The 25,788-nt window shown below is 48.0% G+C and overlaps 1 protein-coding gene across 2 annotated transcripts in view; it reads left to right on the top strand.

Moving 5' to 3' along the window:
- LOC143808071 (putative cation-transporting ATPase 13A4) overlaps positions 1-25,788 on the top strand; it is a 730,794-nt gene that overhangs the window by 422,958 nt on the left and 282,048 nt on the right. For both annotated transcript variants that reach the window (XM_077290328.1, XM_077290327.1), the window contains exon 10: positions 10,505-10,675. In XM_077290328.1, the coding sequence (XP_077146443.1) occupies positions 10,505-10,675 (171 nt within the window). The remainder of the gene's footprint in view (positions 1-10,504; positions 10,676-25,788) is intronic.

Raw genomic sequence — 25,788 nt, 5'->3', positions numbered from 1 at the left:
TCCACCATAGGCCATTTTTACACCTCCCTAAATGGGCTAATTCCCCCACGGGGCCCTGGTCACCATGTGGCGCAAGCACCCGTGCGAGTGCCGTTTGCCTGGACAGGTGGGTGTGCCCACTGTTGGGCGACGGCACTGGCACAGGGTCCCTCATAGTACAATGAAGTGTCTCTGGCGGTGGTGGTGCACACCCAACATCAGACACACCGTCGTAACATGAGGGGCCCTGGGCCAGTACCGCCACCCACGAGAGAGTGTTCCCCCCCAGCTCAAACAGTGCTCTACCATTTGCAAAATTACCTCTCACTGCTCCACCACTGTTTAGTCTGTGCTGTTAAATCCTTCAATGGCACTGCCAATACCAATTTGTTGACATGATTGATGCTAGTTAAAATATTCAGGGGCCCTGTCCTACATTTACACCAGTTAATACTTTGCGCCAACTACCACTGTCTGCAAGTCAGCAGAAGAGCCCACCCCTGTACCTAGGTATGCCACCTGTTTATTTGTTAAAAAATTTTTTGCCAGACATTAACCTCACTTTATTATTTTGGCCTACTAACTGTGTCAGACACTCCTTACAGTTGTCCTCCACTGAACAAAGCTAGGCCGCCTGCATACTCCTGTAACCGATTTTTAGCTGCATTTTGCCTATTCCTTTTTTGGCCCTACTAACTGTGTCTGCCCCTTGGTGCAATTGTCCTCCGCTGACCACACCAATGCTGCCTATGTACCCCTGTAGCCTACTTTAAACTGCATAGAGCCTTCTTTTTTATTTTAGGCCTAGGAAGTCTGTCTGCGGTCCCTCCTTGCAATCGTCCTCCGCTGACCACACCAATGCTGCCTGTGTACCCCTGTAGCCTAATTTAAACTGCATAGAGCCTGCTTTTTTATTTTAGGCCCACCATACCTAACCAACTGTTGAAGATGGGAAAGAGGGACAAAGTTTGCGGTGCGCAACTCGCGCCGCGGCACATTTTAGGCCACGCCTCTGACCACACCCATTCATAATTAGTCAAACCAATATCCACGTCCCAACCACACCCATTTAGCACTGCTGATCACACTGTTTCATATGCAATAATTATAAACAAAAAAATATGGCCACACAGTGCTCCATACTGTATAATGGCCACACATGATGCTCCATACTGTATAATGACCGCACATGATGCTCCATACTGTATAATGACTGCAAATGATGCTCCATACTGTATAATGACCGCACATGATGCTCCATACTGTATAATGACCGCACATGATGTTCCATACTGTATACTGGCTGCACATGATGCTCCATACTGTATACTGGCTGCACATGATGCTCTATACTGTATAATGGCCACACATGATGCTCCATACTGTATAATGACTGCACATGATGCTCCATACTGTATACTGGCTGCACATGATGCTCCATACTGTATACTGGCTGCACATGATGTTCCATACTGTATACTGGCTGCACATGATGCTCCATACTGTATACTGGCTGCACATGATGCTCTATACCGTATAATGACCGCACATGATGCTCCATACCATATAATGACCGCACATGATGCTCCATACTGTATAATGGCCACACATGATGCTCCATACTGTATAATGGCCACACATGATGCTCCATACTGTATAATGGCCACACATGATGCTCCATACTGTATAATGACCGCACATGATGCTCCATACCATATGATGACCGCACATGATGCTCCATACTGTATAATGACTGCACATGATGCTTCATACTGTATAATGGCCACACATGATGCTCCATACTGTATAATGGCCCCACATGATGCTCCATACTGTATAATGGCCCCACATGATGCTCCATACTGTATACTGACCGCACATGATGCTCCATACTTTGTACCATATAATGGCCACACATAGCTACTCCTACACACGCGGCTGTGCTCCGTACACTTTGCACACGGCTCTGCTCCGTACACACGCGCTCCGCTCCATACACTTCGTACACACACGGCTCCGCTCCATACACCTCATACACACACGGCTCCGCTCCATACACCTCGTACACACACCGCTCCGCACACCTCGTAAACACACGTCTCCGCTCCGCACACCTCGTATACACACGGCTCCGCTCCGCACACCTCGTACACACACGGCTCTGTTGCATCCACACTGTACACCTCCTGACCCCATACAAGGCATTACTTACCTCCTGGAGGACCATGTGGCAAGGTGGCAGCAGCAGCACAGCCAAGTCCTGCAATCCACGGAGGTCCCGATCTGCCGATCATGTGACCCCTGACTCCTCCCCTTCTGTGACCTCATCACAGGTCCTGTGCGCAGAAAGCAGGCAGCCGTACAGAAGGGTAAGGGCCCGGGGCATGGCTTAACTACACAAGAGGGCGTGTCGGTCCTGCTGTCTGCGCCGCGGGATTAGTGCGGGGCAAAGGCTGAAAACCGGGACAATCCCGCACAATGAGGGACGGTTGGGAGCTATGGGCCTACTACCTGTGTCTGTCTCAGCCAGTCCTTACAGTTGTCCTCCACTGAACAAAGCTATGCCGCCTGTGTACTCCTGTTACCAATTTTGAACTGCATTAAGCCTACTTACTTATTTGTGCCTAGTAACTGTGTAAGCCTCTCATAACAGTTGTCCTCACCCACTGAAACAAGCTAGGCCACCTGGTTGGTCCTGCTAGCAGTTTTGAACTGCATTTAGCCACCTTTTTTTATTTTAGGCCTCTGTCTGTCTGTCTGCCTTCGCCACACATTACAACTGTCCCCCGCTGAAACAAGCTAGGCCGCCTGGTTAGTCCTGCTAGCAGTTTTGAACTGCATTTAGCCACCTTTTTTTATTTTAGGCCTCTGTCTGTATGTCTGTCTGTCTGTCTTCACCACACATTCCAACTGTCCCCCGCTGAAACAAGCTAGGCCGCCTGGTTAGTCCTGCTAGCAGTTTTGAACTGCATTTAGCCACCTTTTTTATTTTAGGCCTTTGTCTGTCTGTCTGTCTGTCTGCGCCACACATTACAACTGTCCACCGCTGAAACAAGCTAGGCCGCCTAGTTAGTCCTGCTAGCAGTTTTGAACTGCATTTAGCCACCTTTTTTTATTTTAGGCTAGTTTCACACTAGCGTTAACTGCAATACGTCGCAAATGCGTAGTTTTGCCGAAAATACGCATCCAGCAAAAGTTCTTGCTGGATACGTTTTTTCGTCATAGACTAACATTAGCGACGCATTTGCGACGCATTTGCGATGCATTGCAAAACGTCGCGTCCGTTTTGCGACGCTTGGGCGTGTGGTAGCGGACCGTCGGGAGAAAAAAACGTTTTTTGCTCCCGACGGTCCACTTTTTCCGACCGCGCATGCGCGGCCGGAACTCCGCCCCCACCTCCCCGCACTTCCCCGCACCTCACAATGGGGCAGCGGATGCGTGGGAAAAATGCATCCGCTGCCCCCGTTGTGCGGCGGAGACCACCCTAGCGTCGGGAACGTCGGCCCGACGCACAGCGACGGGTTGTTCCCGACGCTAGTGTGAAACTAGCCTTAGGCCTCTGTCTGTCTGTCTGTCTTCGCCACACATTACAACTGTCCCCCGCTGAAACAAGCTAGGCCACCTGGTTAGTCCTGCTAGCAGTTTTGAACTGCATTTAGCCACCTTTTTTTATTTTAGGCCTCTGTCTGTCTGTCTGTCTGCGCCACACATTACATCTGTCCCCCGCTGAAACAAGCTAGGCCGCCTGGTTAGTCCTGCTAGCAGTTTTGAATTGCATTTTGCCACCTTTTTTATTTTAGGCCTCTGTCTGTCTGTTTGTCTGTGCCACACATTACAACTGTCCCCCGCTGAAACAAGCTAAGCCGCCTGGTTAGTCCTGCTAGCAGTTTTGAACTGCATGAAGCCAACTTTTTTTATTTTAGGCCTCTGTCTGTCTGTCTGTCTGCGCCACACATTACACTTACAACTGTCCCCCGCTGGAAAAAGCTAGGCCGCCTGTGTACTCCTCTTACTAATTTAGAACAGCATTTAGCCTACTTACTTATTTGGGCCTAGTAAACGTGTCAGACTCTCACAACAGTTGTCCTCCACAGCTGAACCCAGCTATGCCACCTATGTACTCCTTTTACCAATTGTGAACTGAATATAGCCTTCCTTTTTATTTTAGGCCTACGCAGTGTGTCAAAGCCACTAATTACACATGCCCTCCTCCGCTGAACCACCCTATGCCGCCTGTGTATTCCACTTACCAATTTTGAACTGCATTTTGCCTAATTACTTATTTAGACCTACTTATTGTGTCTGTCTCCCATTACAGTTGTCCTCCGCTGAATAAAGCTGAGACTCAATTTTCAGGCTTTCGGCCTATATCAGATATTAAACTGCATTTGGGCTACTGGTTTGGTTGGGCCCTACTAACGGTGTCTGCCGCTCCCTGGTGTGGTCCTCTACTGAACAAAACTGAGCATCAATCTTCAGGCTTTCGGCCTGTATTATCAGATATTAAACTGCATTTGGGCTACTTGTTTGGTTGGGGCCTACTAACGGTGTCTGCCGCTCCTGGGTTTTCTCCTGTTTTGTTTTCTTGAGCTTCAATCTTCAGGCTCTCATTAAGTAGTTGTTAATATAACACGGCATTAGGACTACTAGTTTGGTTGGGGCCTAGTAACGGTGTCTGCCGCTCCAAGGTGATCTCCAGGTTTACTTGCCTGAGCTTCAATCTTCAGGCTCTCATTAAGTAGTTGTTAATATAACACGGCATTAGGCCTACTAGTTTGGTTGGGGCCTAGTAACGGTGTCTGCCGCTCCAAGGTGATCTCCAGGTTTACTTGCCTGAGCTTCAATCTTCAGGCTCTCATTAAGTAGTTGTTAATATAACACGGCATTAGGCCTACTAGTTTGGTTTGGGCCTAGTAACGGTGTCTGACGCTCCAAGGTGTTCTCCAGGTTTACTTGCCTGAGCTTCAATCTTCAGGATCTCATTAAGTAGTTGTTAATATAACACGGCATTAGGCCTACTAGTTTGGATGGGGCCTAGTAACGGTGTCTGCCACTCTAAGGTGTTCTCCAGGTTTACTTGCCTGAGCTTCAATCTTCAGGCCCTCATTAAGTAGTTGTTAATATAACACCGCAATTGGCCTACTAGTTTGGTTTGGGCCTAGTAACGGTGTCTGCCGCTCCTGGGTTTTCTCCTGTTTGGTTTTCTTGAGCTTCAATCTTCAGGCTCTCATTAAGTAGTTGTTAATATAACACGGCATTAGGCCTACTAGTTTGGTTGGGGCCTAGTAACGGTGTCTGCCATTCCTGGGTTTTCTCCTGTTTGGTTTTCTTGAGCTTCAATCTTCAGGCTCTCATTAAGTAGTTGTAAATATAACAGGGCATTAGGCCTACTAGTTTGGTTGGGGCCTAGTAACGGTGTCTGCCGCTCCAAGGTGTTCTCCAGGTATACTTGCCTGAGCTTCAATCTTCAGGCTCTCATTAAGTAGTTGTTTATATAACACTGCAGTTGGCCTACTAGTTTGGTTGGGGCCTACTAACGGTGCCTGCCACTCCTGGGTTTCCTCCTGTTTGGTTTTCTTGAGCTTCAATCTTCAGGCTCTCATTAAGTAGTTGTAAATATAACACGGCATTAGGCCTACTAGTTTAGTTGGGGCCTAGTAATGGTGTCTGCCGCTCCAAGGTGTTCTCCAGGTTTACTTTCCTGAGATTCAATCTTCAGGCTCTCATGAAGTAGTTGTTAATATAACATGGCATTAGGCCTACTAGTTTGGTTGGGGCCTAGTAACGGTGTCTGCCGCTCCAAGGTGTTCTCCAGGTTTACTTGCCTGAGCTTCAATCTTCAGGCTCTCATTAAGTAGTTGTTAATATAACATGGCATTAGGCCTACTAGTTTGGTTGGGGCCTAGTAACGGTGTCTGCCGCTCCAAGGTGTTCTCCAGGTTTACTTGCCCGGGCTTCAATCTTCAGGCTCTCATTAAGTAGTTGTTAATATAACACTGCAGTTGGCGTACTAGTTTGTTTGGGGCCTACTAACGGTGTCTGCCGCTCCTGGGTTTTCTCCTGTTTGGTTTTCTTGAGCTTCAATCTTCAGGCTCTCATTAAGTAGTTGTTAATATAACATGGCATTAGGCCTACTAGATGGGTTGGGGCCTAGTAATGGTGTCTGCCGCTCCAAGGTGTTCTCCAGGTTTCCTTGCCTGAGCTTCAATCTTCAGGCTCTCATTAAGTAGTTGTTAATATAACACGGCATTAGGCCTACTAGTTTGGTTGGGGCCTAGTAACGGTGTCTGCCGCTCCAAGGTGTTCTCCAGGTTTCCTTGCCTGAGCTTCAATCTTCAGGCTCTCATTAAGTAGTTGTTAATATAACACTGCAGTTGGCCTACTAGTTTGGTTGGGGCCTACTAACGGTGTCTGCCGCTCCTGGGTTTTCTCCTATTTGGTTTTCTTGAGCTTCAATCTTCAGGCTCTCATTAAGTAGTTGTTAATATAACATGGCATTAGGCCTACTAGTTTGGTTGGGGCCTAGTAACGGTGTCTGCCGCTCCAAGGTGTTCTCCAGGTTTACTTGCCTGAGCTTCAATCTTCAGGCTCTCATTAAGTAGTTGTTAATATAACACGGCATTATGCCTACTAGTTTGGTTGGGGCCTAGTAATCATGTCTGCCGCTCCAAGGTGTTCTCCAGGTTTACTTGCCTGAGCTTCAATCTTCAGGCTCTCATTAAGTAGTTGTTAATATAACACTGCAGTTGGCCTACTAGTTTGGTTGGGGCCTACTAACGGTGTCTGCCGCTCCTTGGTTTTCTCCTGTTTGGTTTTCTTTATCTTCAATCTTCAGGCTCTCATTAAGTAGTTGTTAATATAACACGGCATTAGGCCTACTAGTTTGGTTGGGGCATAGTAACGGTGTCTGCCGCTCCAAGGTGTTCTCCAGGTTTACTTGCCTGAGCTTCAATCTTCAGGCTCCCATTAAGTAGTTGTTAATATAACACGGCATTAGGCCTACTAGTTTGGTTGGGGCCTAGTAACGGTGTCTGCCGCTCCAAGGTGTTCTCCAGGTTTCCTTGCCTGAGCTTCAATCTTCAGGCTCTCATTAAGTAGTTGTTAATATAACACGGCATTAGGCCTACTAGTTTGGTTGGGGTCTAGTAACGGTGTCTGCCGCTCCAAGGTGTTCTCCTCCACTGAACAAAGCAGTGCTGCCTGTTTACTCCTGTTACCAATTTTAAACTTTATTTGGCCCACTTTATTATTTGGGCCTACTAACTGTGTCTGCCTCTCATTACAGTTGTCCTCCACTGAACAAAGCAATGCCGCCTGGTTAGTCCTGTTACCAATTTTGAAAAGCATTTAGCCCACTTTATTATTTGGGCCTATATCTGTGTTTCCTCTGCATCCTACCCATTGCCCAGCCAGCGCTAGATGAGTCTGCTGGTACATTGACCCAGACCACTACATTCCCCTTGCATGCTACACAGCCAGAATCTGACCCTGCTGAAAGTCAGGTTCCCCTTCCCGCATACTATACCACCTTACACAGGGACAAAGAGGAAGGTGCGGGTGAAAGTGCAGGTTCCTTCATCAGGTGGGGGGGCATACTCGTTGGCGACGTCACTAGCACAGGGCCCCTCTTGGTACGCAAAAGTGTCGCTGCCGGTGGGAGGCGCCCCCGCCGTGCAAACATACCGCCGTACTTTGAGGGACCCTGTGCCAGTGCCAATGCGAACGAGTGGGCCCCCCCTGCTTGCGCAGGATCACAGCACTTGCAAAGTTTAAATACTTACCTCTCCCTGCTCCACCGCCGTGACGTAGTCCACGTTTCCAGGGCCCACTAAAAACTTGAACCAGCCCTACCCCCCACAACTTTAGCCAAAGGACCCCAATTTCCAATGCCTAACTATTATTATAAAGTAAATTAATATTGACAAGCTTCAGTAACAAGAATGGATGTTTTTGCCATTAAAATGGGCACTGTAGGTGTTTTCCTGGCCTCCACTCACTGCCGACTATGCTTCCCCATTGACTTGCATTGGGTTTTGTGTTTCGGTCGATCCCTGACTTTTGGCGATAATCGGACGATTTCACTCGACTCAACTTTTGACTAAGTCGGGTTTCGCGAAACCCGACTCGATCCTAAAAAAATGAAAGTCGCCCAACCCTAGTTGCAAAGTTATAACCTCATAAAGGGACAGTGGTCAGAATTGTAAAAATTGGCCTGGTCAATAGCATGCAAACCACCCTTGGGGGTAAAGGGGTTAAAATAAACACACGCACACACACACACATAAAGAATAAAGTATTTTAATGAAATAAAACACCACACAATTTTGCCTTCCTTATTTTTCTGCCAATCCATCCGACACCCTCGATCCCCTTGTAAAAAAGAAAAAATAATAAACCAACCCAAATACTCCCTGGTCCGACGCAGTCCATTTAACAAGGAGTGTCCCACGACGATCTCCCCTATAGAGGCCTTGATGTGACAGCTCTATAGGCCTCCAGTGACACACTGACAGTAGACCGTGAGAATTTTCCCATGCAGCAGTGCCGCAAGTGACAATATGAACTATACTGTACTCACAGCGGCAGAGGGATACAGTGCGGAAGGATACCTTCCGTCATTGTATCCCGGGGCCCCTGAAGAGCGGTTGCTTCTGCCAATGTGAGAGCTCTCTACGGGAGATTATCATGGGACACTCGTTATTAAATGGATTACAATCGTGTTGTGAATTCTGTTGTGGGTTCTGCTCTTGTGCTCCCTCCGGTGGTTATAAGTGGTAGTGCTGCTGTTTATCCTTCACAGCAGTCATCAGTTGCACCCAGTTTGGACGGGGCTATTTAGTCTGGCTTCACCCTTTTGTGAGTGCCAGTTGTTCATTGTTCTGGAGGATTCACATCCCTTCCTGGTCGCTCCTGCTTGCAGTTCATTTCTTCAAGATAAGTTCTGCTTGTTTTTCTGCCCACATGTTGTGGGCCTCATTGTTCAGTGCATTACATGTTTTTTTCTTGTCCAGCTTAATCTGTGTAAGGATTTATGCAGCCAAGCTGGAATCTCTGGAGAGGCAGATTTACCCTCTGTCTTTAGTTAGATGTGGAGTTTTTTTTGTATTATCTGTGGTGGACATTTCTTAGTATTTTAATACTGACCGCATAGTTCTCTGTCCTATTTTTTCTATCTAGCTAGATTGGCCTCCTTTGCTAAATTCTGTTTTCAGCCTGTGTATGTTTTTCCCTCTCCTCTCACAGTCAATATTTGTGGGGGGCTGCCTATCCTTTGGGAATTTTCTCTGAGGCAAGATAGTTTTCCCTTTTCTATCTATAGGGTTAATTAGTCCTCCGGCTGTGTCGAGGTGTCTATGATTGGTAGGTACATCCCACGGCTACTTCTAGTTGCGGTGTTAAGTCCAGGGTCTGCGGTCAGTACAGTTACCACATTCTCCAGAGTACGTCTCATGCAGCTCCTAGGCCACCAGTTCATAACACATTGGATCAGGGAGTATACTGTTGGTTTATTATTTTACTTTTTTTTTTACAGGTGATTGAGGGCTTCGGGGATTAGCTGTATGGTGATTATGTACTGTATGTTGTATGTACTGTATGTGTATATCTATGTACTTATGTGTATATGTGTGTATGTGTTTTTTTTTGTTAACACTTGAACACAGTAGCCGGATGATGGGACTACTACTGTCCTATCATCTGGTTACCTGTCACATTAGCAGGCATAGCTGGATGGGACTAGTAGTCCCATCGGATGATGCCTGTCTACACACAGACCCACACGCACACACATACAGCCCGGACACACACACATACAGCCTCGAACACCCACACACACACACCCGCACACAGCCCGGCACATCTTCTCCGCACACACACAGTCTCCGCCCACACACACAGTATCCCCCCCACACTCCACCCACACACTCTTCCCCCTCCCGATCTGCATTTCGCACAGGCACATCCGCACCAAATCCGCATATCCTTTTTAAACCTGCGGTTTTGCTGCGGATTGGCCTGACACAATGGAAGTCAATGGGTGCAGAAACGCTGCAGATCCACAAAAAGAATTGACATGCTGCGGGGAAAAAAAAGCTGCGATTCTGCGTTTTTTTTTCCGCAGCATGTGCATACCAAATGTCAATTTGACATTGACTAACATTGCTTGTGCACTACACTGTGGATTTGATGCAATTCTGCATGTCCAAAAACACTGCGGATCTGCCTCAAAATCCGCAACGTGTGCACACAGCCTAAAAGATGAAAATATATTGGTTATTATCTATAGAAAGCTCCAAGGATTTACAGTACCAACAACTCTTAGTCTGTCCACTTTGTAGAACTAATGCATTGTATTACAGTTGGATATTTTATGACAACATGGATAATGTAACAATGGCTGAGATGCTACTTTGTATCTACACAAGATGTAAAATTATAGTTTACAGTCAGTTTTTGGCATCAGAAAATGTAATTTGTTCCGCAAGCAATATTTGTATGTTTTTATATAAATAGAGTTGTATTTCAGGGGAAAGTGTTCCTGTGACTAAGACACCATTGCCAAATGTTGATAATTCCATTCCTTGGAAAATACACAGTGGTGAAGATTACAAGAGACATGTCCTCTTCTGTGGCACAGAGGTCATCCAAACTCAAGCTCCTAACAAAAGTCTGGTGAAAGCTGTCGTATTAAAAACAGGTATAAGAATATAAGATAACTATTCTATATTAAGGAGGATACATATTCAAAAAAAGATAAACTGATAATTTTATTGATTCTTGCTAATGTACTAAGAACAGATTCAATTTTAAATGATAAGATACAATATAATATGAAATACTATAAATACAAAAAGTAATCTATGTGTATAAGAGGCATCGTGATTACTCGCTAATCCCGCCCCTTGCACAGTAGCCCCGCCCCCACCACATGACCACCCACAATCCCGCAACCACCACATTACCACACACAATCCGCACCACATCACCACAGACAATCCGCACCACATCACCACACACAATCCCGCCCCCACCACATCACCACACATAATCCTGCCCCCCACCACATCACCACACATAATCCCGCCCTCCCACCACATAACCACACATAATCCCGCCCTCCCACCACATCACCACACATATTCCCGCTTCCCCACCACATGACCACACTTAATCCCGCCCCACCACATCACCACACATAATCCCACCCCCCACCACATCACCACACATAATCCGCCCCCCACCACATCACCACACATAATCCGGACCCCTACCACATCACCACACAAAATCCCGCCCCGCCACCACATTACCACACGAGGCTCTGTTCCCCCACATTATCACACGAGGCTCCATCCCCGCACATTACCACACGAGGCTCCTTCCCCACACATTACCACACGAGGCTCCATCCCCCCACATTACCACACGAGGCTCCGTCCCTGCACATTACCATATGAGGCTCCGTCTCCACACATTACCACACGAGGCTCCATCCTCACACATTACCACACGAGGTTCCATTCCCCCACATTACCACACGAGGCTCCGTCCCTACACATTACCACACGAGGCTCCGTTCCCCCACATTACCACACGAGGCTTCATCCCCACACATTACCACACGTGGCTCCATTCCCCCACATTACCACACGAGGCTCTGTCCCCACACATTACCACATGAGGCTCCGTCCCCACACATTACCACACGAGGCTCCGTCCCCACACATTACCACACGATGCCCCATCCCCAACATTACCACATGAAGCTCCATCCCCACACATTACCACATGAGGCTTCGGTCCCACACATTACCACACGAGGCTCCGTCCTCACACATTACCACACAAGGCTCCGTTCCCCCACATTACCACACGAGGCTCCGTCCCGCCACATTACCTCATGAAGCGCCGTCCCCACACATTAGCACACGAGGCTCCATCCCCACACATTACCACACGAGGCTCCGTCCCTACACATTACCACACGAGGCTCCATCCCCCCACATTACCACACAAGGCTCCGTCCCCACACATTACCACACGAGGCTGCGTCCCCACACATTACCATACAAGGCTCTGTCCTCACACATTAACACACGAAGCTCCGTCCCCACACATTACCACACAAGGCTCCGTTCCCCCACATTAACACATGAGGCTTCATCCCCACACATTACCACATGAGGCTGCATCCCCACACATTACCAGACAAGGCTCTGTCCCCACACATTACCATACGAGGCTCCGTCCTCACACATTAACACACGAGGGTCCGTCCCTCCACATTACCACACGAGGCTTTGTCCCCACACGTTACCTCACGAGGCTTAATCACCAGCAACCTTAATTAGATAGCAATGAGCGTGCCGAGCGTTAGCTGGCTGGAAACAGCTAGTGTAAGCATATAAGCAAACTGAGTGTGCAGTATATCATGAGGACTGACCATTCAACATTTCGTATTTTGGGTAGGTCTTAACTAGTGATGAGAGAGTATACTCGTTGCTCGGGTGATCTCCGAGTATTTTGTAGTGCTTGGACATTTAGTTTCCCTTGCCTCAGCTGCATGATTTACTGCTGCTAGCCAGGCTGAATACATGTGAGGAATGCCTGTTTGTTAGGGAATCCCCTCATGTATTCAGCCTGTCTAGCAGCCACAAATCATGCAGATGCAGCTATGAAAACTAAATCTCCAAGCACTACAAAATACTCAGAGACCACCCGAGCATGCTCTGGGAAACCTGAGTAACGAGTATACTTGCTCATCACCAGTCTTAACCCCTTAACCTATGGAGCTTTTTTCAATTTTGTGTTTTTGGTTTTTGCTCTCCTCCTTCCCAGAGCCATTACTTTTTTATTTTTCTGTCAATATGGCCATGTGAGGGCTTATTTTTTGCAGGACGAGTTGTACTTTTGAAATGTGGTGAAATTGCAAAAAAAATTGCAATCCCACACTTGTTTTTTGCTTGACTTTTTTGCTAGGTTCACTAAATGCTAAAACTGACCTGCTATTATGATTCTGCAGTTCATTACAAGTTCATAGACACCAAACATGTCTAGGTTCTTTTTTATCTAAGTGGTGAAAAAAATTCCAAACTTTGCTAAAAAAGAAAAAAATTGTGCAATTTTCCATTACCCGTAGTGTCTCTATTTTTCGTGATCTGGGGTTGGATGAGGGCTTATTTTTTGTGTGCTGAGTAGTGTTGAGCATTCCGATGCTGCAAGTATCGGGTATCGGCCGATACTTGCTGTATCGGAATTCCGATACCGGGATTCCGATACTCTTGTGGTATCGGGTATCGGGTATCGGAACAACATTAATGTTAAAATGTGTAAAATAGAGAATTAAAATAAAAAATATCGCTATACTCACCTGTCCGACGCAGCCGGGACCTCAGCGCAGGAACCGGCAGCGTTGTTTGTTTAAAATTCCCGCTTTTACATGGTTACGCGAAGTCCCGGCTTGTGATTGGTCAGGGCGGCCATGTTGCCGGGCCGCGGACCAATCACAGCAAGCCGTGACGAAAATACGTCACGGCTTGCTGTGATTGGTCCGCGTCCCGGCAACATGGCCGCCATTAACCAATCACAAGCCGTGACGTCACGGGAGGCTGGAAACGCGCTCATTTTAAAAAGGGCGCGTGTCCAGCCTCCCGTGACGTCACGGCTTGTGATTGGTTGCGTCGCGGTCAACCAATCACAAGCCGGGAGGCTGGACACGCGCCCATTTCAAAATGAGCGCGTCCAGCCTCCCGGCTTGTGATTGGTTGATCGCGGCGCAACCAATCACAAGCCGTGACGTCACGGGAGGCTGGACACGCGCCCATTTCAAAATGAGCGCGTCCAGCCTCCCGTGACGTCACGGCTTGTGATTGGTTGCGCCGCGATCAACCAATCACAAGCCGGGAGGCTGGACGCGCTCATTTTGAAATGGGCGCGTGTCCAGCCTCCCGTGACGTCACGGCTTGTGATTGGTTGCGCCGCGATCAACCAATCACAAGCCGGGAGGCTGGACGCGCTCATTTTGAAATGGGCGCGTGTCCAGCCTCCCGTGACGTCCCGGCTTGTGATTGGTCAGGGCGGCCATATTGCCGGGACGCGGACCAATCACAGCAAGCCGTGACGTAATTTCGTCACGGCTTGCTGTGATTGGTCCGCGTCCCGGCAACATGGCCGACCTGACCAATCACAAGCCGGGAATTCACGTAACCAAGTAATAGCGCGATTTTTAAACAAACAACGCTGCCGGTTCCCTCGCTGAAGTCCCGGCTGCGTCGGACAGGTGAGTATAGCGATATTTTTTATTTTAATTCTTTCTTTTACACATTTATATGGTTCCCAGGGCCTGAAGGAGAGTTTCCTCTCCTTCAGACCCTGGGAACCATCAGGGATACCGTCCGATACATGAGTCCCATTGACTTGTATTGGTATCGGGTATCGGTATCGGATTGGATTCCGATACTGTGACGGTATCGGCCGATACTTTCCGATACCGATACTTTCAAGTATCGGACGGTATCGCTCAACACTAGTGCTGAGCTAACTTTTTTAATTATACCATTTTGGTGCAGATATGTTCTTTGCCGTTTAGTGACCAGATTAATCGTTTTCTTTTATTGATAGATCGGGTGATTTTGAACCCGGCGATACCAAATATGTGTTGGTTTGATTTTATTATTGTTTTATTTTGAATGGGTCGAAAGGGGGGTGATTTGAACTTTTATATTTTTTTATTTTTTTCATATTTTTAAAAACTTTTTTAAAAATTTTGGCATGCTTTAGTAGCCTCCATGGGAGGCTAGATGCTGCCCCATAACTCGATCTCCTCTGCTCAGATCAACTCTATGTAGTAGATTTACAGCATTGCTCTGAGCGCTGACCACAGTGTGGGGCTCATAGCAATCTGGCATCAACAACTATAGAAGTCTTCAGGAAACCTCTGGTTGTCATGCCGATGCACAAATGACCCCGATCACGTGACAGTGGCATTTAACTAGTTAATAGGCACAGGCGGAACGCAATTTCACCCTCGCCTTTTGTTCAAAACAGCTGACATGTCCCAGCTTTGATGTGGTCTCACTGCCGGAGCCCACATTAAAGCAGGGGTTCTGCCATCAGAAGTACTATTCCATCCAATGGCAGAAAGGGGTTAAGGGGGCTATCTACTGCTCAGAAAACCCCTTCTCAGTCCCTATTTTTCTCCATAGTAGAATAAAAACACTTATACTCACCTTCGATGCCATTCCCATAGTGTTGTCACTGGCTCTCCCGGGAATAGCAATGCCACGTGATCCCTGTGGCCAATCTGTGCCGGTTTCCAGCAATGATATGTACAGATTTGGTATTTGTGCTTGAGATTGTGCTGTCAATCAATGAGCATGGGGTGGACATAGAAGTACAAAAAATATAAGTAAGCGGGAATGTGCACTGAACTCTTCTGCCATTCAAAGGGGTATATCAAGTATCTCATTAGAATATTTGAATAAAGGAGTTTTTTTATGCTGACAGATTCCCTTTAAAGGGAACATGTCACATCAAGTAACACTGGTAACCTACAGATATAGGGTTAGTTTGCAGTTTTATAATGTTAGGAGGGTACTCAGTAGCTGTAGTGAAAGAAAGATTCCCAGCCAATGCTGCTGCAGTTACCAATCACACCTTTAAAGGAAAGGTGCCACATTTTATTTTTTGTATTAAAAATAATTGTTTATATAAACAATTATTTTTCATACAAACTTCCTTTTTTTAACTTTAACATTTTTTTTATTATTAATTTTTTTTTCAGCCACTGGGCGCCGCCATTTTGCTTTGCAGGAGTGTAAGTGAAGCTGCACGTCACTTACACTCTGCATTTACGGCAGCCCAGGGCATAGAGATCTGCGGTCGGGAGCCGACTCTATAGCTTGCATTATAAGCTGCTTTCTGCTGTGTCTGGCCACGCCCCCTGAGCCGTCCTGCACAGCAAAGGCAGGAGATCAGCGCCATCTTCCTGGAGCTCACACTGCAGCTGTGAGCTCCAGCTCCCAGGATAATCGCAGGAGCCCTGCAGCTATAGGAGGAGGAGAAGAAGACCAAGGAGGGGAGGGAGAAGAAAGGACTCAGCAGGGAGCCGTAAGTATCAGTGGGGAGGGGGAGAGGGAATCTATTCCTATCCCTTGTGGTGCTGACTCTGAGCAGTGTATCTCCTCCCATGTGTGTTACTGTCTGCTGAGCTGTGTATCTAAAGGCCCCGTCTCACATAGCGATTTACCAACGATCACGACCAGCGATACGACCTGGCCGTGATCGTTGGTAAGTCGCTGTGTGGTCGCTGGGGAGCTGTCACACAGACCGCTCTCCCCAGCGACCAACGATCAGGGGAACGACTTCGGCATCGTTGAAACTGTCTTCAACGATGCCGAAGTCCCCCTGCAGCACCCGGGTAACCAGGGTAAACATCGGGTTACTAAGCGCAGGGCCGCGCTTAGTAACCCGATGTTTACCCTGGTTACCAAAAAAAACAAACAGTACATACTCGCCTTTCGGTGTCCAGGTCCCTTGCCGTCTGCTTCCTGCTCTGACTGAGCCGCCGTACACTGAGAGCAGAGCGCAGCGGTGACGTCACTGCTGTGCTCTCACTTCTCACTGTACGGCCGGGAGTCAGTGAGAGCAGGAAGCAGACGGCAAGGGACACCGAAAGGCGAGTATGTACTGTTTGTTTTTTTTGGTAACCAGGGTAAACATCGGGTTACTAAGCGCGGCCCTGCGCTTAGTAACCCGATGTTTACCCTGGTTACCAGTGAAGACATCGCTGGATCGGTGTCACACACACCGATTCAGCGATGTCAGCGGGGCCTCAACGACCAAAAAAAGGTCCAGGCCATTCTGACACGACCAGCGATCTCGCAGCAGGGGCCTGATCGCTGGTACGTGTCACACATAGCGAGATCGCTATGGAGGTCGCTGTTGCGTCACAAAACTTGTGACTCAGCAGCGATCTCGCTAGCGATCTCGCTATGTGAGACGGGGCCTTAATCCTCTCCTGTGTGATACTGACTGAGCTGTGTATCTAATCCTCTCCTGTGTGATACTGACTGAGCTGTGTATCTAATCCTCTCCTGTGTGATACTGACTGAGCTGTGTATCTAATCCTCTCCTGTGTGATACTGACTGAGCTGTGTATCTAATCCTCTCCTGTGTGATACTGTCTGAGCTGTGTATCTAATCCTCTCCTGTGTGATAGTCTGCTGAGCCATGTATCTAATCCTATCCTGTGTGATACTGACTGCTGAGCCATGTATCTAATCCTCTCCTGTGGGATACTGTGCTGAGCTGTGTACCTAATCCTCTCCTGTGTGATAGTCTGCTGAGCCATGTATCTAATCCTACCCTGTGTGATACTGTGCTGAGCCTTGTATCTAATCCTATCCTGTATGATACTGACTGAGCTGTGTATCTAATCCTCTCCTATGCAGTCCTCTCCCCCGTTATGTGTGATCTATATGGCGGCGTTCTGTGAGAAGTATATGGCGGTACTATGTGATGTATATGGTGGTATTATGTGTGATCTATATGGCGATATGTGAGAACACTGGTGGTATTATGTGAGATCTATATGGCGGTATTATGTGAGATCTATATGGCGGTATGCTCTATATGGCGGTATTATGTGTGCTCTATATGGCGGTATTATGTGTGCTCTATATGGCGGTATTATGTGTGCTCTATATGGCAGTATTATGTGTGCTCTATATGGCAGTATTATGTGAGATCTATATGGCGTCGTTATGTGAGAAGTATATGGCGGTACTATGTGATGTATATGGCGGTATTATGTTTGATATATATGGAGGTATTATGTGTGATCTATATGGCGGTATTATGTGAGATCTATATGGTGGTATGCTCTATATGGCTGTATTATGTGTGCTCTATATGGCGGTACTATGTGTGCTCTATATGGCAGTATTATGTGTGCTCTATATGGCAGTATTATGTGAGATCTATATGGCGTCGTTATGTGAGAAGTATATGGCGGTACTATGTGATGTATATGGCGGTATTATGTTTGATATATATGGCGGTATTATGTGTGATCTATATGGCGATATGTGAGAACACTGGTGGTATTATGTGAGATCTATATGACGGTATTGTGTGAAGTATATTGTGGTATTGTGTGCTCTGTATTATGTGTGCTCTATATGGCGGTATTATGTGTGCTCTATATGGCGGTATTATGTGTGCTCTATATGGCGGTATTATGTGAGATCTATATGGCAGTATTATGTGTGCTCTATATGGCAGTATTATGTGAGATCTATATGGCATCGTTATGTGAGAAGTATATGGCGGTACTATGTGATGTATATGGCGGTATTATGTTTGATATATATGGCGGTATTATGTATGATCTATATGGCGGTATTATGTGAGCTCTATATGGCGGTATTATGTGTGCTCTATATGGCGGTATTATGTGTGCTCTATATGGCGGTATTATGTGTGCTCTATATGGCAGTATTATGTGTGCTCTATATGGCAGTATTATGTGAGATCTATATGGCGTCGTTATGTGAGAAGTATATGGCGGTACTATGTGATGTATATGGCGGTATTATGTTTGATATATATGGCGGTATTATGTGTGATCTATATGGCGATAAGTGAGAACACTGGTGGTATTATGTGAGATCTATATGACGGTATTGTGTGAAGTATATTGTGGTATTGTGTGCTCTGTATTATGTGTGCTCTATATGGCGGTATTATGTGTGCTCTATATGGCGGTATTATGTGAGAACACTCTGGCGTCGTTATTTGCGATAGTATTATGTGAGAACTATAGGACAGTATTATGTGTGCTCTATATGGCGGTATTATGTGAGAACACTATGGAAGTATTATCTGCAGAAAGGGGACCAAATCTAGGGTGGTTCCGGTTGAGCAGCTGCACGCGGGTCTGGGGTAATAGAGGGGGCAGCATGACCTCCAGTTAGGTGCCTTCAGGGGAGGGCTGGTAAGGCAGCTGAAGAGAGGGGTCTCATGTTTATCGTTACTATATGGCTACATTTCCTTCCCAGCATCACCCCGTACTTCGCCTGTTGCCTCGCTTTCACACATCGCCAGGACAGGATCTGAGGAGGGGAATGGGGTCTTTGCATGCAAAGCCTGGATCAGAACAGGCCATCAATCAGCAGAAATGTTTCCTGGATTTCTGAGGAGACGGTCCATCCATGTGTATAAAAGACAGCGCTCTATGTACAATCCCTGGCTGCTCTGCGCACCAAACAGGGTGCCCCCCATAGACCAGCACACTGCTCTCCTAAAATACTCTGTGCTGCTGTCACCCTGCTCCCTCCACCATATATCTCCCAGAATCCTTGCTGCCTGCCATCTTCGGTGACTGTCTACTTGTCAGTATAACTTTGCAGTCACCAACAAAATGGCTGCACACTGTGTTCCTGAATCCTCTCATCCCCTAGCAAACACCAGAAGGGGAGGAGAGGAGTGACATCACACCCATGTCAGCAGACTCAGCCCATAATTACTGCAGTGCAGTAATGTGAGCTAGATGTACACTAGGTTTTTGTCAAATTTCATTAGCTGCTCCCCCTAGTGTTTAAAAGTGGAAATGCCAAACCTTTTAAAATTATTTTTCATATTTTACTAAATTAAAAACAAATGATAATATTTTTTAAGAAAATGTAAACATTAATTCTTTACATTTTTTCAATCGCTGGAAAAAATTTTTTTTTTGATGGCACCTTCCCTTTAAACATGCCCCAGTGCTATGACTGCCAGCCGCCTCAGCAACATATTAGAGCAGAACCATCTGTCAGTCAAGTCAAACTGCCAATGTGTGCTTTTAGTGTCCGATCACATTTTTGAGAGTGGTGACTGTAGCCAGGGCCACATTTGCCACTAGGCACTTGAGGGCACGTGCCTAGGGCGGGGACAATGCAGGAGGCGGCACCTGAGCAAGTTTGAAAAAAATATATATATTTTTTTTAAAGTCTGGGGTCGCCCCGCCCACCCACCTCAGTCCCAGCTGCTGCGGGGGGAGGGGGTCTCGGGCGCAGGGCTGCCATCAGGGTTTTACTGCCCTGACTACTGTATGGGACAGAAATGGGTGCTGTACCTTTAAGCTGCAGCAGGCCCAAGTGCATCATGGTCCTGACGCCGGTCATGTGACACACTGCGCACTCTTCTTAATGTAGGAGCACTGGAGCAGACTGCAGAGAAGCAGGTCATGTTTGTGAGAGAAGATACTGAAGCCAGTGGTGAGCAGGGAGAGGAGGCGGGCAGTGTGTGAGGACTCAGAGGAAGCTGCAGAGAGGAGTGAGGTGAGAGAGGAGACGGGAGTCTACTGATGTGAGTGAGGAGAGGGGAGGCTGCTAAGGGGAGGAGATGAGAGGCAGGAAAGATGAGAGTCCGGTAAGGAGAGGAGATGAGAGTCTGGTAAGGAGAGGAGATGAGAATCTGGTAAGGAGAGGAGATGAGAATCTGGTAAGGAGAGGAGATGAGAGTCTGGTAAGGAGAGGAGATGAGAGGCTGGTGAGAAGATGAGAGGCTGCTGATGTGAGTGAGGAGAGGGGAGGCTGCTAAGGGGAGAATATGAGAGGCTGGTGAGGAGAGGGAATGAGAATCTGGTAAGGAGAGGAGATGAGAGTCTGGTAAGGAGAGGAGATGAGAGGCTGGAAAGGAGAGGAGATGAGAGGCTGGAAAGGAGAGGAGATGAGAGGCTGGAAAGGAGAGGAGATGAGAGGCTGGAAAGGAGAGGAGATGAGAGGCTGGAAAGGAGAGGAGATGAGAGGCTGGAAAGGAGAGGAGATGAGAGGCTGGAAAGGAGAGGAGATGAGAGGCTGGAAAGGAGAGGAGATGAGAGGCTGGAAAGGAGAGGAGATGAGAGGCTGGAAAGGAGAGGAGATGAGAGGCTGGAAAGGAGAGGAGATGAGAAGCTGGAAAGGAGAGGAGATGAGAGGCTGGAGAGGAGATGAGAGGCTGGAAAGGAGATGAGAGGCTGGAAAGGAGAGGAGATGAGAGGCTGGAAAGGAGAGGAGATGAGAGGCTGGAAAGGAGAGGAGATGAGAAGCTGGAAAGGAGAGGAGATGAGAGGCTGGAAAGGAGAGGAGATGAGAGGCTGGAAAGGAGAGGAGATGAGAAGCTGGAAAGGAGAGGAGATAAGAGGCTGGAGAGGAGATGAGAGGCTGGAAAGGAGATGAGAGGCTGGAAAGGAGAGGAGATGAGAAGCTGGAGAGGAGATGAGAGGCTGGAAAGGAGAGGAGATGAGAGGCTGGAAAGGAGAGGAGATGAGAGGCTGGAAAGGAGAGGAGATGAGAGGCTGGAAAGGAGAGGAGATGAGAGGCTGGAAAGGAGAGGAGATGAGAGGCTGGAAAGGAGAGGAGATGAGAGGCTGGAAAGGAGAGGAGATGAGAGGCTGGAGAGGAGATGAGAGGCTGGAAAGGAGAGGAGATGAGAGGCTGGAAAGGAGAGGAGATGAGAGGCTGGAAAGGAGAGGAGATGAGAGGCTGGAAAGGAGAGGAGATGAGAAGCTGGAAAGGAGAGGAGATGAGAGGCCGGTGAGGGGAGGCTGCTGAGGAGAGGAGATGAGAGGCTGGTGAGAAGATGAGAGGCTGCTGATGTGAGTGAGGAGAGGGGAGGCTGCTAAGGGGAGAATATGAGAGGCTGGTGAGGAGAGGGAATGAGAGGCTGGAGAGGGGAGGCTTCTGAGGAGAGCAGATGAGAGGCTGGTCTCATGCTGTATATGGGGAGGCTGTGTTGGGCTCATGCAGCATATGGGGAGGCTGTGTGGGTCTCATGCAGTATATGGGGAGGCTGTGTGGGTCTCATGCAGTATATGGGGAGGCTGTGTGGGGCTCATGCTGTATATGGGGAGGCTGTGTGAGGCTCATGCTGTATATGGGGAGGCTGTGTGAGGCTCATGCTGTATATGGGGAGGCTGTGTGGGGCTCATGCAGTATATGGGGAGGCTGTGTGGGGCTCATGCTGTATATGGGGAGGCTGTGTAGAGGCCCCATCTCACATAGCGAGATCGCTAGCGAGATCGCTGCTGAGTCACAAGTTTTGTGCCGCAACAGCGATCTCAGTAGCGATCTCGCTATGTGTGACACGTACCAGCGATCAGGCCCCTGCTGTGAGATCGCTGGTCGTGTCGGAATGGCCAGGACCTTTTTTTGGTCGTTGAGGTCCCGCTGACATCGCTGAATCGGTGTGTGTGACACCGATCCAGCGATGTCTTCACTGGTAACCAGGGTAAACATCGGGTTACTAAGCGCAGGGCCGCGCTTAGTAACCCGATGTTTACCCTGGTTACCAGCGTAAATGTAAAAAAAACCAAACACTACATACTCACCATCTGATTTCCATCAGGTCCCTTGCTGTCTGCTTCCTGCTCTGACTGAGATCCGGCCGTACAGTGAGAGCACAGCACAGCAGTGACGTCACCACTGCGCTCTGCTCTCACTGTACGGCGGCACTGTCAGAGCAGGAAGCAGACGGCAAGGGACCTGACGGACATCAGATGGTGAGTATGTACTGTTTGTTTTTTTGGTAACAAGGGTAAACATCGGGTTACTAAGCGCGGCCCTGCGCTTAGTAACCCAATGTTTACCCTGGTTACCCGGATGCTGCAGGGGGACTTCGGCATCGTTGAAGACAGTTTCAACGATGCCGAAGTCGTTCCCCTGATCGTTGGTCGCTGGAGAGAGCTGTCTGTGTGACAGCTCCCCAGCGACCACACAACGACTTACCAACGATCACGGCCAGGTCGTATCGCTGGTCGTGATCGTTGGTAAATCGCTATGTGAGACGGGGCCTTAAGGCTCATGCTGTATATGGGGAGGCTGTGTGAGGCTCATGCTGTATATGGGGAGGCTGTGTAGGGCTCATGCAGTGTATATGGGGAGGCTGTGTGGGGATCATGCTGTCTATGGTAAAGCTGTATATGGGGAGGCTGTGTGGGGCTCATGCAGTGTACAGGTCCTTCTCAAAAAATTAGCATATAGTGTTAAATTTCATTATTTACCATAATGTAATGATTACAATTAAACTTTCATATATTATAGATTCATTATCCACCAACTGAAATTTGTCAGGTCTTTTATTGTTTTAATACTGATGATTTTGGCCTACAACTCCTGATAACCCAAAAAACCTGTCTCAATAAATTAGCATATCAAGAAAAGGTTCTCTAAATGACCTATTACCCTAATCTTCTGAATCAACTAATTAACTCCAAACACATGCAAAAGATACCTGAGGCTTTTAAAAACTCCCTGCCTGGTTCATTACTCAAAACCCCCATCATGGGTAAGACTAGCGACCTGACAGATGTCAAGAAGGCCATCATTGATACCCTCAAGCAAGAGGGTAAGACCCAGAAAGAAATTTCTCAACAAATAGGCTGTTCCCAGAGTGCTGTATCAAGGCACCTCAATGGTAAGTCTGTTGGAAGGAAACAATGTGGCAGAAAACGCTGTACAACGAGAAGAGGTGACCGGACCCTGAGGAAGATTGTGGAGAAGGACCGATTCCAGACCTTGGGGAACCTGAGGAAGCAGTGGACTGAGTCTGGTGTGGAAAGGCGTGTGCAGGAAATGGGCTACAGGTGCCGCATTCCCCAGGTAAAGCCACTTTTGAACCATAAACAGCGGCAGAAGCGCCTGACCTGGGCTACAGAGAAGCAGCACTGGACTGTTGCTAAGTGGTCCCAAGTACTTTTTTCTGATGAAAGCAAATTTTGCATGTCATTCGGAAATCAAGGTGCCAGAGTGTGGAGGAAGACTGGGGAGAAGGAAATGCCAAAATGCCTGAAGTCCAGTGTCAAGTACCCACAGTCAGTGATGGTGTGGGGTGCCATGTCAGCTGCTGGTGTTGGTCCACTGTGTTTCATCAAGGGCAGGGTCAATGCAGCTAGCTATCAGGAGATTTTGGAGCACTTCATGCTTCCATCGGCTGAAATGCTTTATGGAGATGAAGATTTCATTTTTCAGCACGACCTGGCACCTGCTCACAGTGCCAAAACCACTGGTAAATGGTTTACTGACCATGGTATTACTGTGCTCAATTGGCCAGCCAACTCTCCTGACCTGAACCCCATAGAGAATCTGTGGGATATTGTGAAGAGAAAGTTGAGAGAAGCAAGACCCAACACTCTGGATGAGCTTAAGGCCGCTATTGAAGCATCCTGGGCCTCCATAACATCTCAGCAGTGTCACAGGCTGATTGCCTCCATGCCACGCCGCATTGAAGCAGTCATTTCTGCCAAAGGATTCCCGACCAAGTATTGAGTGCATAACTGAACATTATTATTTGATGGTTTTTTTGTTTGTTATTAAAAAACACTTTTATTTGATTGGCCGGGTGAAATATGCTAATTTATTGAGACAGGTTTTTTGGGTTATCAGGAGTTGTATACCAAAATCATCAGTATTAAAACAATAAAAGACCTGACAAATTTCAGTTGGTGGATAATGAATCTATAATATATGAAAGTTTAATTGTAATCATTACATTGTGATAAATAATGAAATTTAACACTATATGCTAATTTTTTGAGAAGGACCTGTATATGGGGAGGCTGTGTGGGGCTCATGCAGTGTATATGGGGAGGCTGTGTGGGGCTCATGCTGTATGTGGGGAGGCTGTGGGGGGCTCATGCTGTATATGGGGAGGCTGTGTGGGGCTCATGCTGTATATGGGGAGGCTGTTTGAGGCTCATGCTGTATATGGGGAGGCTGTGTGGGGCTCATGCAGTGTATATGGGGAGGCTGTATATAGGGAGGCTGTGTGGGGCTCATGCAGTGTATATGGGGAGGCTGTGTGGGGCTCATGCAGTGTATATGGGGAGGCTGTGTGGGGCTCATGCTGTATGTGGGGAGGCTGTGGGGGGCTCATGCTGTATATGGGGAGGCTGTGTGGGGCTCATGCTGTATATGGGGAGGCTGTTTGGGGCTCATGCTGTATATGGGGAGGCTGTGTGGGGCTCATGCAGTGTATATGGGGAGGCTGTGTGGGGATCATGCTGTCTATGGGGAAGCTGTATATGGGGAGGCTGTGTGGGGCTCATGCAGTGTATATGGGGAGGCTGTGTGGGGCTCATGCAGTGTATATGGGGAGGCTGTGTGGGGCTCATGCTGTATGTGGGGAGGCTGCGTGGGGTTCATGCTGTATATGGGGAGGCTGTGTGGGGCTCATGCTGTATATGGGGAGGCTGTTTGGGGCTCATGCTGTATATGGGGAGGCTGTGTGGGGCTCATGCAGTGTATATGGGGAGGCTGTGTGGGGCTCATGCAGTATATGGGGAGGCTGTGTGGGGCTCATGCTGTATATGGGGAGGCTGTGTGAGGCTCATGATGTATATGGGGAGGCTGTGTGAGGCTCATGCTGTATATGGGGAGGCTGTGTGGGGCTCATGCAGTGTACATGGGGAGGCTGTGTGGGGATCATACTGTCTATGGGGAGGCTGTATGTGGGGAGGCTGTGTGGGGCTCATGCTGTATATGGGGAGGCTGTGTGGGGCTCATGCTGTATATGGGGAGGCTGTTTGGGGCTCATGCTGTATATGGGGAGGCTGTGTAAGGCTCATGCTGTATATGGGGAGGCTGTGTGGGGCTCATGCAGTGTATATGGGGAGGCTGTGTGGGGCTCATGCAGTGTATATGGGGAGGCTGTGTGGGGATCATGCCATCTATGGGGAGGCTGTATATGGGGAGGCTGTGTGGGGCTCATGCAGTATATTGAGAGGCTGTGTGGGGCTCATGCAGTATGTGGGGAGGCTGTGTGAGGCTCATGCTGTATATGGGGAGGCTG

The sequence above is a fragment of the Ranitomeya variabilis genome, chromosome 2 (genome assembly GCF_051348905.1).
Source record: "Ranitomeya variabilis isolate aRanVar5 chromosome 2, aRanVar5.hap1, whole genome shotgun sequence".
In the NCBI taxonomy this organism is placed as follows: domain Eukaryota; kingdom Metazoa; phylum Chordata; class Amphibia; order Anura; family Dendrobatidae; genus Ranitomeya; species Ranitomeya variabilis.
Note: the sequence above shows the minus strand (reverse complement) of the source record. Positions and strands in the feature narration are given on the sequence as shown.